This window comes from Esox lucius, chromosome 2, assembly GCF_011004845.1.
Source record: "Esox lucius isolate fEsoLuc1 chromosome 2, fEsoLuc1.pri, whole genome shotgun sequence".
In the NCBI taxonomy this organism is placed as follows: domain Eukaryota; kingdom Metazoa; phylum Chordata; class Actinopteri; order Esociformes; family Esocidae; genus Esox; species Esox lucius.
Genome location: NC_047570.1, coordinates 1,512,503 through 1,526,694, shown reverse-complemented (window position 1 = coordinate 1,526,694; position 14,192 = coordinate 1,512,503). Strand labels below are relative to the sequence as shown.

The window sequence follows — 14,192 nt, the reverse complement described above, 5'->3', positions numbered from 1 at the left end:
ATTGGCACTAAGGGGCCTAAAGTGTGCCAAGAAAACATTCCCCACACCATTACACCACCACCACCAGCCTGCACAGTGGTAACAAGGCATGATGGATCCATGTTCTCATTCTGTTTACACCAAATTCTGACTTTACCATCTGAATGTCTCAACAGAAATCAAGACTCATCAGACCAGGCAACATTCTTCCAGTCTTCAACTGTCCAATTTTGGTGAGCTGGTGCAAATTGTAGCCTCTTTTTCCTATTTGTAGTGGAGATGAGTGGTACCCGGTGGGGTCTTCTGCTGTTGTAGCCCATCCGCCTCAAGGTTGTGCGTGTTGTGGCTTCACAAATGCTTTGCTGCATACCTCGGTTGTAATGAGTGGTTATTTCAGTCAAAGTTGCTCTTCTATCAGCTTGAATCAGTCGGTCCATTCTCCTCTGACCTCTAGCATCAACAAGGCATTTTCGCCCCCCACAGGACTGCTGCATACTGGATGTTTTTCCCTTTTCACACCATTCTTTGTAAACCCTAGAAATGGTTGTGCGTGAAAATCCCAGTAACTGAGCAGATTGTGAAATACTCAGACCAGCCAGTGTGGCACCAACAACCATGCCACGCTCAAAATTGCTTAAATCACCTTTCTTTCCCATTCTGACATTCAGTTTGGGGTTCAGGAGATTGTCTTGACCAGGACCACACCCCTAAATGCATTGAAGCAACTGCCATGTGATTAGTTGATTAGATAATTGCATTAATGAGAAATTGAACAGGTGTTCCTAATAATCCTTTAGGTGAGTGTATATAGGACCAGACCACTGTGTATTAGCAGTCCAATTAACAAGGAAACAGCAATCATTGTTTGGCTTTACTGATAGGATACCCCACATTTCAATAGCAAAGATAGATAATGTTAACTGGGAGGATGCTGGCCCCTGGCTGGAAACTGTGCTGGATGTGAATGATTGGATTACCATGAAAGATGGTTCTAAATTCTCCCCCACATTGCATGTTTGGTGTGTTCCATTCTATTGGGCTGCCCCGGCTCAGCGGGGTGTTCATGGTGTTGAAAGATCTATGCCTCTATTGCAGATGGTCTCATTTGCAGTGGTTGATTCCCTGCTACTTCAGGGTCTTCCTGATACACTGTGGGCTAAAGATACGTTTGATATTGGACAAATGAAGGGCATTCAGCCAAATCCATGCTCAGGCCCAGTAAGGAAGCTGAAGAAGGGATTGCAATTGTTCATGATTCCCTGGTAGGGAGGGGGGCCATAATACTCTGCCCTGATTGTCCATGTAACACTGCCATCCTTCCTGTTTGTAAAACTATTGGGGATTGGCGATTTGTTCAAGATCTTAGACCTGTTAATGAAGTAATACATGCTCGTTCCCCTGTCATCCCAACCATGACACTGTCTTATCTGATGTTCAACCCACCGCAAAGTGGATGGACCTGGTCCGTCCTCCCTCAAGGGTCCCTCCGGCTGTCATCTCTGCAGCACTTGCTCAAAATTTGGAAGGGTTCGTACCTCCATCTGGAAGTAAGCTCATTCAATATGTTGATGATTTACTCTTGTGCTCTGAGGATTGTGAAACTGATACCAGAGCGTTGTTGGATTTCTTAGCTGAGAATGGCCACAAAGTTTACAAAACAAAATTGCAACTTGTCCAACAATCTGTTAGGTACTTAGGCCATGACATAATGGAAGATTGTTGGGTCCAGAACACGTTAAAGCAGTGCTGGAACTCCCCAAACCAATAACCAAAGTGCAAATGATGAGCCTTTTCGGCGTGGCCAGCTACTGCAGAGCCTGGCTTCCAGACTTTGCTGAAATCACACAGCCACTATCTGATCCACAAAATGGCCATGAAAGACAAAATTGTTTTGAGTTCCCTGGATCGTCTCAAACACTCTTTGTCTACCTCTCCCTGTTTAGGTTTACCGGATCATGCGAAGCTGTTTAACCTATTTGTCTGTGAAGAAAATGGGTTAATGTCGTCCTGCTACTCTTTTGCCAACAGATGATGATGGTGACCCTCACAACTGTGCTGCCGTAGTGGAAGAAGTCAGTAAGCCACGACCCGACCTCTCAGACACACCCATTGATAATGTTCTTGAGTTTTTTGTGGATGGCTCAGCCCAGCCCAATGGAGAGCCCTTGGTAGCATATGCTGTCACTTCAGCATTAGAGGTTGTTGAAAATGCTAGATTACCCTCACACTTATCTGCTCAAGGAGCTAAACTGTTTGCGCTAACTAGAGCCTGTATTCTAGCCCAACATCAGTCAGTTAATATCTACACAGACAACAGATATGCCTTTGGGGTCGTGCATGATTTGGTATTCTGTGGCGCCAGCGCGGGTTCTTAACAGCATCTGGTAAGACAATCTGTCACTCTAAGTTAGTTGCTGATATCTACTGGACTCTATCCTACTACCAGACTCTATATGTGACAGAATTCCTGAATGGAGTCCTATCACAAAATTTGAGTTTGGCTCTTTTTTTAATTTTGTAAAGGTCCAGATTCAGAGCTTTGTAATGGTATAAAATACCATACTATTTGATGAAGTTAAGGGAAAGATATACTGCTTTAAAGTTGACAATCTGCTCTACATACTTCTGAGAAAAGAGACTTCAAAGATTCACACTTGCCAGAGAGCTGGTCTTTGTTTACGCCCATTCAGCGTAGTTCACACCCTCTTAGACCTTAACTCCACCCAGCTATTTAAGTATTCAAATGGGGACACTCTGTCCTTGTGCTAAACTGGTTTGTCTAAATAAACACATACTACATCAATAAACACATATTGAGATATATATATATCAAACCAAATAAAATAACACAATTTATTTAAAAAAAATTCACATGGACTTGATACATCAGGTATAAACAGTAAAGGTAAAGTAGCTAGCGGCAGGATTCAAAATAAATAGTAGAAGCAATGTAAGTGCTGATAGTTGGAGTGCAGGTGGACAGCCACTGAGCCGTTATAGATCAGGAAGACCCTGACTGACATAGAATTCTGATTCTTTGTCTACATGCTTCATTCTCCAGGAGTTGCAACACTGCATCAAGGACCAATCATGTCCGCCATCAGTAGCTCTTTTTGACTAGGCCAGCAGCATAAATATGTTTAATACATGTCTCCCTATAGGGTGTTTAAAGTTAAAAGAAATTAAAGTTGATGGCGTACAATATGACTGCCCACAATACAAAATTACATTAAAGTGCTCACCATGGGATTATTTCTGCAGTCATATGCTTTCCTATCATGTTAACACTTTTTGGCAATGTCTGTGTCTATGGTTTTAGACAGTGGACTGTTGAATCAGAGGTCTATGGCCATACACAAATAGATGCGAGTTTCTCTGTTGCTATATCTTGTACTTCGTATATTATACTCCATTCTAGGCGTGTCACGATATACCGGTATTCAAGATAACCAGGATATTTCAACAATTAAATATTGGTATCATGTTAATAATATACATATGATAATACCATATTCACTAGGCAATACTGACAGTGTATTCTTCCAAAAAGAAATTCAGAGAGCGACCTGCAAAGACACATCGTTTTTGTAGCCTATTTACTTGGAGAATAAGTATTGTATTTTTCAAAAAGCTACTCTCAATATTTCTATAATGTATTCATTTCTCTTTTGGACAATCTATGCATGTGCCTAAATAACGAGTCTGAGCATTAAAATCAACCCTTTAGCCCCACTATAGCCCCTGGGAGAGACCGGCAAAGACGCACCAATTTTTTTGTAGCCTATTTACTTGGTGTATAAATTAGTATTTATTTTTTATTATCGATAACCCAGCATGCTTTGCGGCTGTTCATTTTGTTAATGATTATATTTGTTGTGATTTATAAGAAGGTAGTTTAACTTGAGCCAATGGAGTGGGTACTAAGAATGTGCTGCTAGCTATTGCGCCGCTCTATTTTCCTCAATGAATTGCCACTCTATAGGGATTCTTTGTACCCTAGTGAGTAATTCTCTAAATCCATGTTCCTCCTCACAACGTTGAGTTTTTTGTTATAAGGCAATTTGCATAGCTGTATTAGACTTACAGTGTATTGAATTGAAGCCAACTGAGTGGTTCACTAAGAAAGTGTTGCTGGCTATGCCCTCTATTTTCCCCCATGCTTTGACAGTTTATATGGCTTCCTTAGATCCTAGTGAATAATTCTCAAATGTCATGTTCCATGTCACATTGTCTAGTTTTTTTTATATAAAGCAATTTGCCTAAGCATATTTGACTTACAGTGTATTGAATTGAAGCCAAAGGAGTTGGAGTTTAAGAAAGGATTGCTGGGTGTATCTTCTATTTTCCCCTGTTAATTGACACTTTATATGCATTGTTTATTCCCTAGTGCAGAGGTGTCAAACCGGTTCCACGGAGGGCCGAGTGTCTGCAGGTTTTTGCTCTCTCCTTGATTGGTTAATTAGGTCACTGATTGGTTAGTTTCTACCCTCACCTGGTTGTGTAGGTATGAACTAGGAACCAATTTATAGGAAAAACCAAAAACCTGCAGACACTCGGCCCTTTGTGGAACCGGTTTGACACCTGTGCCCTAGTGAGTAATTCTAGAATGCCATGTTCCACTTAACATGTTCCACTTGTCTATTTTTTTGTATTTATTTGTATAGGCCAAATTCAGGTATAGAATCTTGCACTGAATCCAATGGTTGGTGGCTAAGTAAGTGCTTCAGGCTGTACCCCTATATTTTCCCCAATTAATTGACACTCTACATGGATTCTTTATACTTTATTGAATAATTCTCAAAAGCCATGTTCCACCTCACAACGTCTAGTTTTTTGTTATAGGCAAAATTCAGAAATAGAATTTGGCACTGGAGCCAATGGAGTGGGTGATTAAGAAAGTGTTGCTGGCTATACCCTCTATTTTCCCCCATGCATTGACAGTTTATATGGATTCTTTATACCCTAGTGAGTAATTCTCAAAAGCCATGTTCCACCTCACAATGTCTAGTTTTTTGTTATAAGGCAATTTGCAGAGGCCAAATTCAGGTATAGTCTTGCACTGGAGCCAATGGAGTGGTTAGCTAAGAAAGTGCTGCTGGTGTAATATACGTTGAGACAGACAGATACCTTATAGAAGTTGGCCATCTTGTAATATATCTCTTATCCTTTCCCACCCTATGGAGACATATTTAAGAAACAGGCCAGGTCAATCAGAGTTACAGTTGTATTGGTTTTATATACACTCACCTAAAGGATTATTAGGAATCTTGCTGTCTAATCAGCATCTTGATTTGCCTGTGAGGTGGATAGATTATTTCGGCAAAGAAGAAGTGCTCACTAACACAGATTTAGACAGATTTGTGAACAATATTTGAGAAATAGGCCTTTTGTGTACACAGAGAAAGTCTTAGATCTTTGATGATAAATGGGGGCAAAAACAAAGTGTTGCGTTTATAATTTTGTTCAGTAAATATTCAAAAAAATTCTGTTTTAAGTAATTGCAATTTAGAATTTGTTTATTTTCATTCATAAATCCCTGTTAAATCCCCATTAAAGCAACCTTAAAAAATATATCATGCAAAATGTCATTCAACCATGTATTTTTATTTGGGGTGTACTTCTTTAGGGCAGACACTGCCCCCTAATGCCTGCCCACAACACAAGGCCTGAGTGTAATGTAAATTATTATGTAAACCAAGATAAGGACTTACATTACATTTTCTGAGACTATTGAAGAAGATTTGAGATGCTGTAAGACAGCTGTTTTTATACTGTAATAGGTGACCATATATCTTTTAGCCTATATTGCCAATAATGCCTTAATAATTTGTTTGCTGTCCATGTTGTGTAGCTGAAATAGAGCAATACAATTCACCCAAATGTGTCTCCTCAAAATCCATAGTCTAAGCATCTGAAATGTATGTTTCTTTTGGTAGGATGATGATGGGCTGAATTCAATACAATTTCAATGCTAGAACTGAAGAGAAAACTTGCCCACTTGCTGATTTCCTTTACCCCTTCACTATATCCTGCAGCCAGGCCTGGTTGGTCTATGGGTTTCTAAATAATTTCCAGCTATGTGGACAGCTAAAAGTGGAATCTAGCAGGGTTTTCCATATCCTCAAGGTGAAGCCTGCATTTTCGACTGAGAGCCACAGGCACTGCAAACGAGGTGCAGTTATGTTGCTCCTGCATCCAGTTCGGTTCAGTTGCTTTCGATGTTACTTGAAAGCCCCCTTTGATTTGCTGATCACCAACCTTTAAAAAGACTTCGTAACTTTAGAAATGACACAAGGAGAAACCAAGGGCAGTGCGAACTCCAAAGCAGTGGGTTGATTTGCAAAATGTAATTGCTCCCTTAGTGAACAAAGTTGGTATTAGAAGCATTTATTTGACGACATCCATGTTACTAAATGTACGGCTTATGTAAAATGTAAAGTATAATGCACTAGCTTGTCCGTTTTCCTCTCGAAATTAAGTGCTTCCTATGTGGACCTACCCTTGATGTGTTTGGTACAGTCCACTCCTCCTTTTGCTCACTCCAGCATCGGAATTGGGCACAACATGTTGAAGATCGTATTCGTCGGGGCGTTTAGCGAAACTTTATCATTGACCGGTCGTAGGCTATTACAGGGGTCTAAATACTTTAATGTAGCCGTGCTATGCATTTAATTTATCTCAATGTTTATTGTTTTGAGGGATCTTTTTTGATATTTCGATAATATAAATATTTGCAGCAAGAAAGAGAGATAAGGACGGACCAACAGCGAACAAGAGAAAAGGGTCCAAGATGCAGATCGCTGTCCCGCTGTTTAGAACCCTGATAACTTTGTTACTTTGCAGTCAAGGTAGGTTGCATATTAACCTTTCATATATTGTCGAAAACCTATGTTTAATCTTAGTCTGCAGGAGCGTTAATTGAAGACTGAAGGTTACTGATTTCTTAACCAACGAGTCGTGTATATCTTTTAAACACTCAGATTGAGTCCATTGTTTTAAAATAGGCTTGCGTTTCATAACAATTGTTTGTTTTTCATTAGATTCAGCCTGAATAGTGCGAGAAACGATTTATTTGTCATATGCAGCCTTAAATGCAATCAGAATAGCATGCATGAAACAGGCCAGAAATTGATAGTGTCGTCAATCAGACTCCACTTGAAGACACGTTTTAGAAGGGTTTCTTAATAAAATGCACCACTTAACTGCGACAACTTCGGGGTAGTGGTAGGCATCCTGCTATCAGCCTGTCCACGTCCAATCTATCAGCCTGTCCTCGTGTCTATTAGGCAATTCAATATGTTTTAGGCTACTGGTGAAATATGTTTTTGCCTACTGTGTTTTTGAACTACCCATAACTTATATATTTCAAGTTGGTTTTCCCTGCATCAGTCACATTGTTTGCAGTCGGTTCATAGTGTTGTCGGTCTACTCATTGCCACTACTTGAGCCGATTGAAATCGTTGGCGGGACACGATCCTCCGCACACAGGTTTTTGTTAGGGAGGATGCATGTAGCCACTATGCTCGCTTCTGGGCTGCCTATTTATTTAAAACCCTAGAAGTGTAGGCTAAAACCTACATTCTAACACCTGTGAAATCAGCTGGGTACCGGTCGTACGTCTGTTGATGGCTTGGTGAGTTCTTTAAGTGTCATAGTTAATTTACAGAATCATGTAGACACCTCCACCCCGTTAGAACACCAGTAATAGGTTTGAGTCAAGTGTAGTACCCCTCTTCTGAGTTTCCACTAACACCTTGTATTTACAACATGTTAGAACAGCCGCATGATGCAGGCTGGAATGCGAAGACCTCACGGAAGCATCGGGATCGGCCTTTTTAATAAGACACTAGGCCAAGATCTAGTCACACTCCCTTACTATCAATCCCCTCTTACAAACACACTCTGATTGCATGTATTGTAAAGTCATGGTGGCGTGAATCGATTAATCTGACAAAGTGGCAAAAAGCGCGTCTCTGTTGCTCAAGTCTTACTGTGATATTTGACCCTGCAGTTATTTTGACAGAATCTTAAATGTCAGGAGCTGACTGGATCCCAAATGTCAGCCAAATACAATTCAATATCTTGCTGAAAACAAAGGCCCTTGGGATGAGCCTGCTTCTATTTATAGTGAAGTTCACTGTTCTTTTTTAGTGAAGTTCTGAACCTCACACCTTGTCTGTTGTCTTTGTGTACAGAGGTTTCAGTTCATGCTTGGGTTGATTGTCTTCCAGCTAAAACAGTTAAATATACAAGTTTTATCTTACTTTTTAGTGTGTGTATGTATGTGTGTGCGCTTGCGTGTGTGCTTTTGATTTTGCACTATATGTTGTGAAAGTCATTCTTCATTTAGGATTGCACTTAACGCCCCCACCATTTTTGTTTCATGCCTACATGAATAATGATTGTTGTGATGTGAAGTTTATGAAGTAATCCAAAGCTCTGTCCCACTAAGTACTATTATTATATAGAGTACATACAGTAAGTTAGCTAACCCACAATGTCCTGGGCGATGCCTTGTCAGGTTTGATGTGGATTAAAACTATTTTTTTGGAACAACAACTCTCTTCCTTGGCTGTTTTTTTTTTTATAGGATACCCTATTAATAGGCTGTGTTGACATAGGGCATGTTTGGGATAGGGCGTTATTGCCATTTAACAATTTGCTATGTGAACAAGGCAGCTTTTATTGGTGGTACCATTTAAACAAAATCAAAGTTGTGGTGAGTTGATTAGGGTTTAATTAGATTTTTGTGACAATGATTTATAAAAGACTCAAGACTGTATTGTATTTCTCTCAGAAGCCCAAGTGTTTGTCTCTAGCTCAACTGATATATTAAGGAAAGTTTATGTTTGCAACAATTTATTTTGGCCCATTTTAGTAATGAGGGGAGAGCAGAAATGTAAAATGTGTTAGGGAAGACTATGATAAAGGTTTGTAAAAAAGGAGATTGCAAAATTATGCAGGGCAAGCTGCCTGACTTTGGGTCTTATCACTTTGTGTGTGCATGAGAGACACTATGTAGGGACAGGATGTGTGGTGTTTTTTTAAATATTATTTGCAATCATTAGATTGGATTCAACTTAGTAATTGAACAAGTACAGTGCAATATGCAGTTAGCGTCTAACCAGAAGTGCAAATAGAAAATTGCAGAAAATGCACAAGTGAAACCATTAAGAATGTTTGTTATAGGTGGGATGTATAAATGTAAAAGGAAGGCAAATGCAAGTACAAATGGCAATTCTAAGGGGTGGGCAGGGGGTATGGTTCATGTTGGGTCACAGAGTTCAGCAATGTTACAGTAGCTGAAAAGAACATTTTCCTGCGCCTGCTGGTGCGGGAACGACAAGACTTGTACCGCCAGCCTGATAGTAAGAGGGCTGTCAGTTTGTGCCATGGATGTGAATGGTCCCTGATGATGCTGTGCACCACCGCAGACGCTGCTTGCGCTGAAGGTCTACGATGGCTGGGAGCTGGGCACCTGTGATAAGCTGGGTGGTTTTCACCACCCTTTGCAGGACCTTCCGGTCGGCCACAGAGCATCTACCAAACCACACTGTGGTGCAGTTAGTCAGAATGCCCTTGATTGTGCAGCAGTAAAAGTTCACAAGGATATTGGGAGGCAGGTGGGCTTTCTTCAGTCTCCTCAAAAGGTTTGAGGTTTTGAGGGGTCCTCGGAGATGTAGTCACCCAGGAATCTGAAGCTTGGCACACGCTCCACTTCAGTGCCATCGATGATAAATGCGGTTTGACTGTAGCCTTTAGACTTCCTGTAATCCACAATGAGCTCCTTGGATTTTTTTGCATTTAGGGGCGGGTTGTTGTCAGTACAATGTGCCGCCAGGCACTTGACCTCCTCCCTGTTTGTTGACCAGCCTGGAGGGGATGACCGTATTGAATGTTGAGCTAAAGTCTATGAACAGCATTTTCACATAGGTGTTGGTTTTGTACAGGATGGTCAGGGCAGAGTGTAAAGCTGTGAAGATGTCGTCCTCTGTAGACCTATTTGATCGGTAGGCAAACTGGTAGGGATCCAGTGTTGGGGGGAGGCAGGATTTAAAGTAGGCCAGGACCAGTCTTTCAAAGCACTTCACGATTGTGGGGGTGAGTGCAACAGGTCGGAAGTCATTCAGGCTTGACACAGTCGACTGCTTTGGCGCTGGTACAATGGTTGCGGTCTTGATGCATGTGGGGACAAACGCCTAGCCCAGTGACGGTTGAAAATGTCAGTGAAGACCTTGGCCAGCTGCTCAGCACATGCTCTAATCACACGCCTGGGGATGCCATCAGGACCGGCAGCCTTGCGTGCATTTGCCCTTCTCATTGCAAACAACACGTCTGAGTTGTTGTCTGGGGGGAGCTCAGCTTTAATGGCTGGATCTTTGTTTGTTGAAGTTAGCGTAGAAACTGTTTAACTTGTCAGTGATGGAGACGTCGCTGGCTGTTGGGGTAGGGTTTTTTGGCCGGTAGTCTGTGATGGTTTGGATGCCCTGCCACATGCTCAGAGGTTCGGAGTTGTTATTGAAGTACTCGTCCATCTGCAGTTTGTGGTCATGCCCCTTTTCAGGTTGGCCCTGGATGAGCTGTAGGTCTCCGGATCGTTGGATCTGAAAGCGGTGCATGCCTTCATCAGTTGTAAGACCTCTCTGTTCATCCAAGACTTCTGGTTGGGGAAGGTCTTTATTAGTATATGGGTGGTGACATTGTTGGTACAGATGTTGATGTAAACCAAAACGGAAGAAGCATATGTTTCAATGTCCATACGGGAGTCAAGGGTGGCCTGAGTGGCAAACAATCTCCAGTCTCTGTGTTAAAACTGGTGCTCTTGTAGTGAGTCTGACCCTTCTGGTCACCCTTTGACTGTCCTCACTGATGGTTTCAGACGTTTAATGAAGGGTAAATTCTTGGAGTAGGAACAGTGAAAGGTTATCAGACTGTCCTGGGTGGGGGAGGGGAATGGATTTATAAGACTCTGGAATGTTTGTACACATGTGGTCTGGTATATTGTCTCCTCTGGTAGGGCAGGAGACATTTTGTTGGAATCTGGGTAAAATAGTTTTCAGATTTAAGTGGTTGAAATCCCCTGCAACAATAAAAGCACTATCTGGATGTGCAGTTTGCTGTTTGCTAATAGCAGCCTGCAGTTCTTTCATTGCTAGTTTAGCAACAATAGATTTAAACTCCAGAGGCAAGTAAAAAGGCCTGCACATAATCATCAGGTTGAGCAGTGACTCATGGTTAGTTATGTTAGTGTCTGTACACCTTGCTTTAACATAAATGCGCAGCCCACCTCCTCTGGTATTACCAGAGTCCTCTGCCATACAATCAGCCCTGAAGACATTGTGCCCATCTAGTCCAATTGCATTCTCAGTTATGCAGTTGTTAAACCACGTTTCAGTGAAAATCATGACACTGCAATCCATAATCCCTTTTTTTTTTATATGATTCTGTCATATTCCTGCACACTTCCTGCTGGTCCAGTTGGTAAGTAGACATGACTATTTGATACCCCCCCCCCACCCTATATGCTTTATTGTCTCTGCTATGGGGGTGAAATTGCACCTTGGAGGTAGTTGGGACATAGCCTGTTATTACACAATTGAGAGGGCTACAGCCCACCAACCCCCCCCCCTCCTGGTTTTGCGGTTAAGGTCAAGAGGGGAAAGAGGAGGGGCAGCTTCACACTCAGACTTAGTAGATTGACTAATCATAGATTACATTTCAATATGGAATTAAACCAAGCGATATGCGTGTGCATGGCGCAGAAATACACTTTCGGCCAATTATCTTCACATTTACAAACTGTCCACGGATGATATTTACAAGCAAAGGACAACCATGGCATTTATGATAGCGACAATGAAAGATGCGTAAGTTCTTGGAGTATTGAAGGCCTTGGGTGTGAACGGTAGTGAAAAGACGCAATGAAAACAAGGTCACCAGAATAAACGCAAACCAAAAAGGACTTTGTATCTAATCAGAGGATATTCAGTCTGCTGCTAAACATTCCTACATGTATACGGGTAAGTCGGAAGTTAGCTAACTAGCTGCAGATAATTCATTTTCAAAAAGTTGTCAAAGTTGTTTGTATTGCTTGTTATCTAGCTATAGCTACTGTCATTACTGTTAACGTTAGCTAGCTAGGTAATATTAACTTACCAGCTAGCTAACATTTCCTACTTTCTAGCTTGTTCGTTGGGTAGCTCACTTTTGTGAAGAAAAGCTAGCAAGTCACTTGGTTTGATAATAAGCTAACTGATTGACCAGTCACTCATTCAGGTGTGTGATTATGCTCAGTTATTATGTTTGCGTAGTCTTCACAAAAGTGAGCAAGTAACTTTGTTTGATAATGAGGTTCTTGATTGACCAGTCATTCATCCACGTGGATTATGCCTAATCCATAAAACCTATTAGGGCTCAGTGGCTGTCCACCTGCACTCAGACTATCTGCACAAACATTGCTGCTACTATTTATTATGAAACCTGCAACTAAGTTACTTTACCTTTCACTGTACTGTTTATACCTGATGTATCAAGTCCATGTGAAAACACTTTCATTTTATTTGGTTTATATAGTATGTGTTTATTAGAGATCAACTAGACCAGTTTAGCACATGGCCAGTGTCCCCCCATTTGAATACTTAAATATCTGGCTGGATGGTATACCGTGGCACATTACAGCGCCATGCGGCATGGACACAAACATAAAATAATAATGGCCACCAGGGGGGCATCTGTGTGAATATCGACACTCACCTGAAACTGCTGTTATTGAAGTGTTTACTGCTTTTAATTCAAGCCTGTGTCTGTTTATATTCGGCCAAAATTATACATTCCAATTGGGGGAATATTGTCTACTATAATCCTATTAATGGATTGCTATTTGTTTCCATAATCTCACAACTGTCACGCAACCTCTGACATTATCATAAGTCCGACATCTTATTTACAATTCAGTAAAGTAGCCTAATTGAATGTACTTAATTAAAGAAATGTGGCGGGAAAACAATGTGCCACAGTAGACCCAAACGAAAATATGGCGCGTTTACATGAAGGAAGTTTCGGTTGTTAAACAGGCAATAGGTTACACCTTCAACCCATCATTGTTTCATTAATATTTTCAAAGGTAAATAACGATTGTTTTCCTGAAGTTTCAAACAAAATGGTGTTTGAACAGAACATGTAATTTCTTTATATACAATGGACTAAAGTCGACGAATTACTGTTAATTACTCCACATTAACTGAAGAAGAGAGCCGAGTGAGACAAAGCGCCTGTTATGAGACTTGTACTGTCACATGCCTAATCAGTTATAAACACTAGAACCACCAGGGCTTTTAGATTAATTATATGAAGCAGAATTTAATTGGTTTTTATTGGAGGTCTTATAAGAATAAGAAAAATGAATTTTTCAAAGAACACAGGCAATAGTATATTTGTTTGTTTAATAAGGCTTTAAAAGTCTATAAAATGGAAATTCGTATTTAAGTTCTTGATAGATAAAAAATAAACAGTCAAGGATATATATTTATTTGTTTCACTAATAATTAGTTTGTGAAACAAAATAAAAACAAAATACCTTACATGGGAAGCTGATTCATCATGGTTCTATAAAAGAATCCTAATAAAAAAGGATTTTCAGTACTAAGTTTAGAGGTAAAATGGATTTTGTCCCGCTGCCTGTGATCAATATTGATCAACTGTCATCAACATTACACTTCATTCTCATTAAGTTAATTTGCATTGAACCACAAGGAGTACAATCCTTTATCTGGGGGTATTGCCCATTAATGGCGCTTTTCCACTGCATGGTACCGGCTCAACTCGCCTCGACTGTACTCGCTTTGGGAGCTTTTCCACTGCAGATAGTACCCTGTACCCGCCCATAGTGACATCACAGGAAAACTGCCAAGATGCCACCTCCAACACGACTCGCATGGGAACAACAATGGAGGATATCATACAACTACACCTGATAAAGGAGAAAAGCCGGCATTTGCCAACTAATGTAAACCCTGCAGTGAACAGAAAAATCTATTGAATGAACGCCAAACATTTTCTTTCAAATTGACAGGCTTTGAATGTGAAGTGGCAAATCAAAAGTAAACTAAATCTGGATAACATGTTCACAAACCCTGTTTGAAAAACAGTGACAAAGTATAAGAATATAATTATTGCCCTGCAGTATAAAAGATTACATAACTGCAATGCCACAG

General features: G+C 40.7%; 1 protein-coding gene across 7 annotated transcripts in view; it reads left to right on the top strand.

The window, feature by feature from the left end:
- The first annotated feature begins 6,541 nt into the window (after positions 1-6,541).
- The window catches only part of lrp4 (low density lipoprotein receptor-related protein 4), a 268,114-nt gene continuing 260,463 nt past the window's right edge, over positions 6,542-14,192 (top strand). For all 7 annotated transcript variants that reach the window (XM_013132296.4, XM_020044527.3, XM_020044528.3 and 4 more), the window contains exon 1: positions 6,542-6,827. In XM_013132296.4, the coding sequence (XP_012987750.2) occupies positions 6,770-6,827 (58 nt within the window). In that variant the 5' untranslated portion in view covers positions 6,542-6,769. The remainder of the gene's footprint in view (positions 6,828-14,192) is intronic.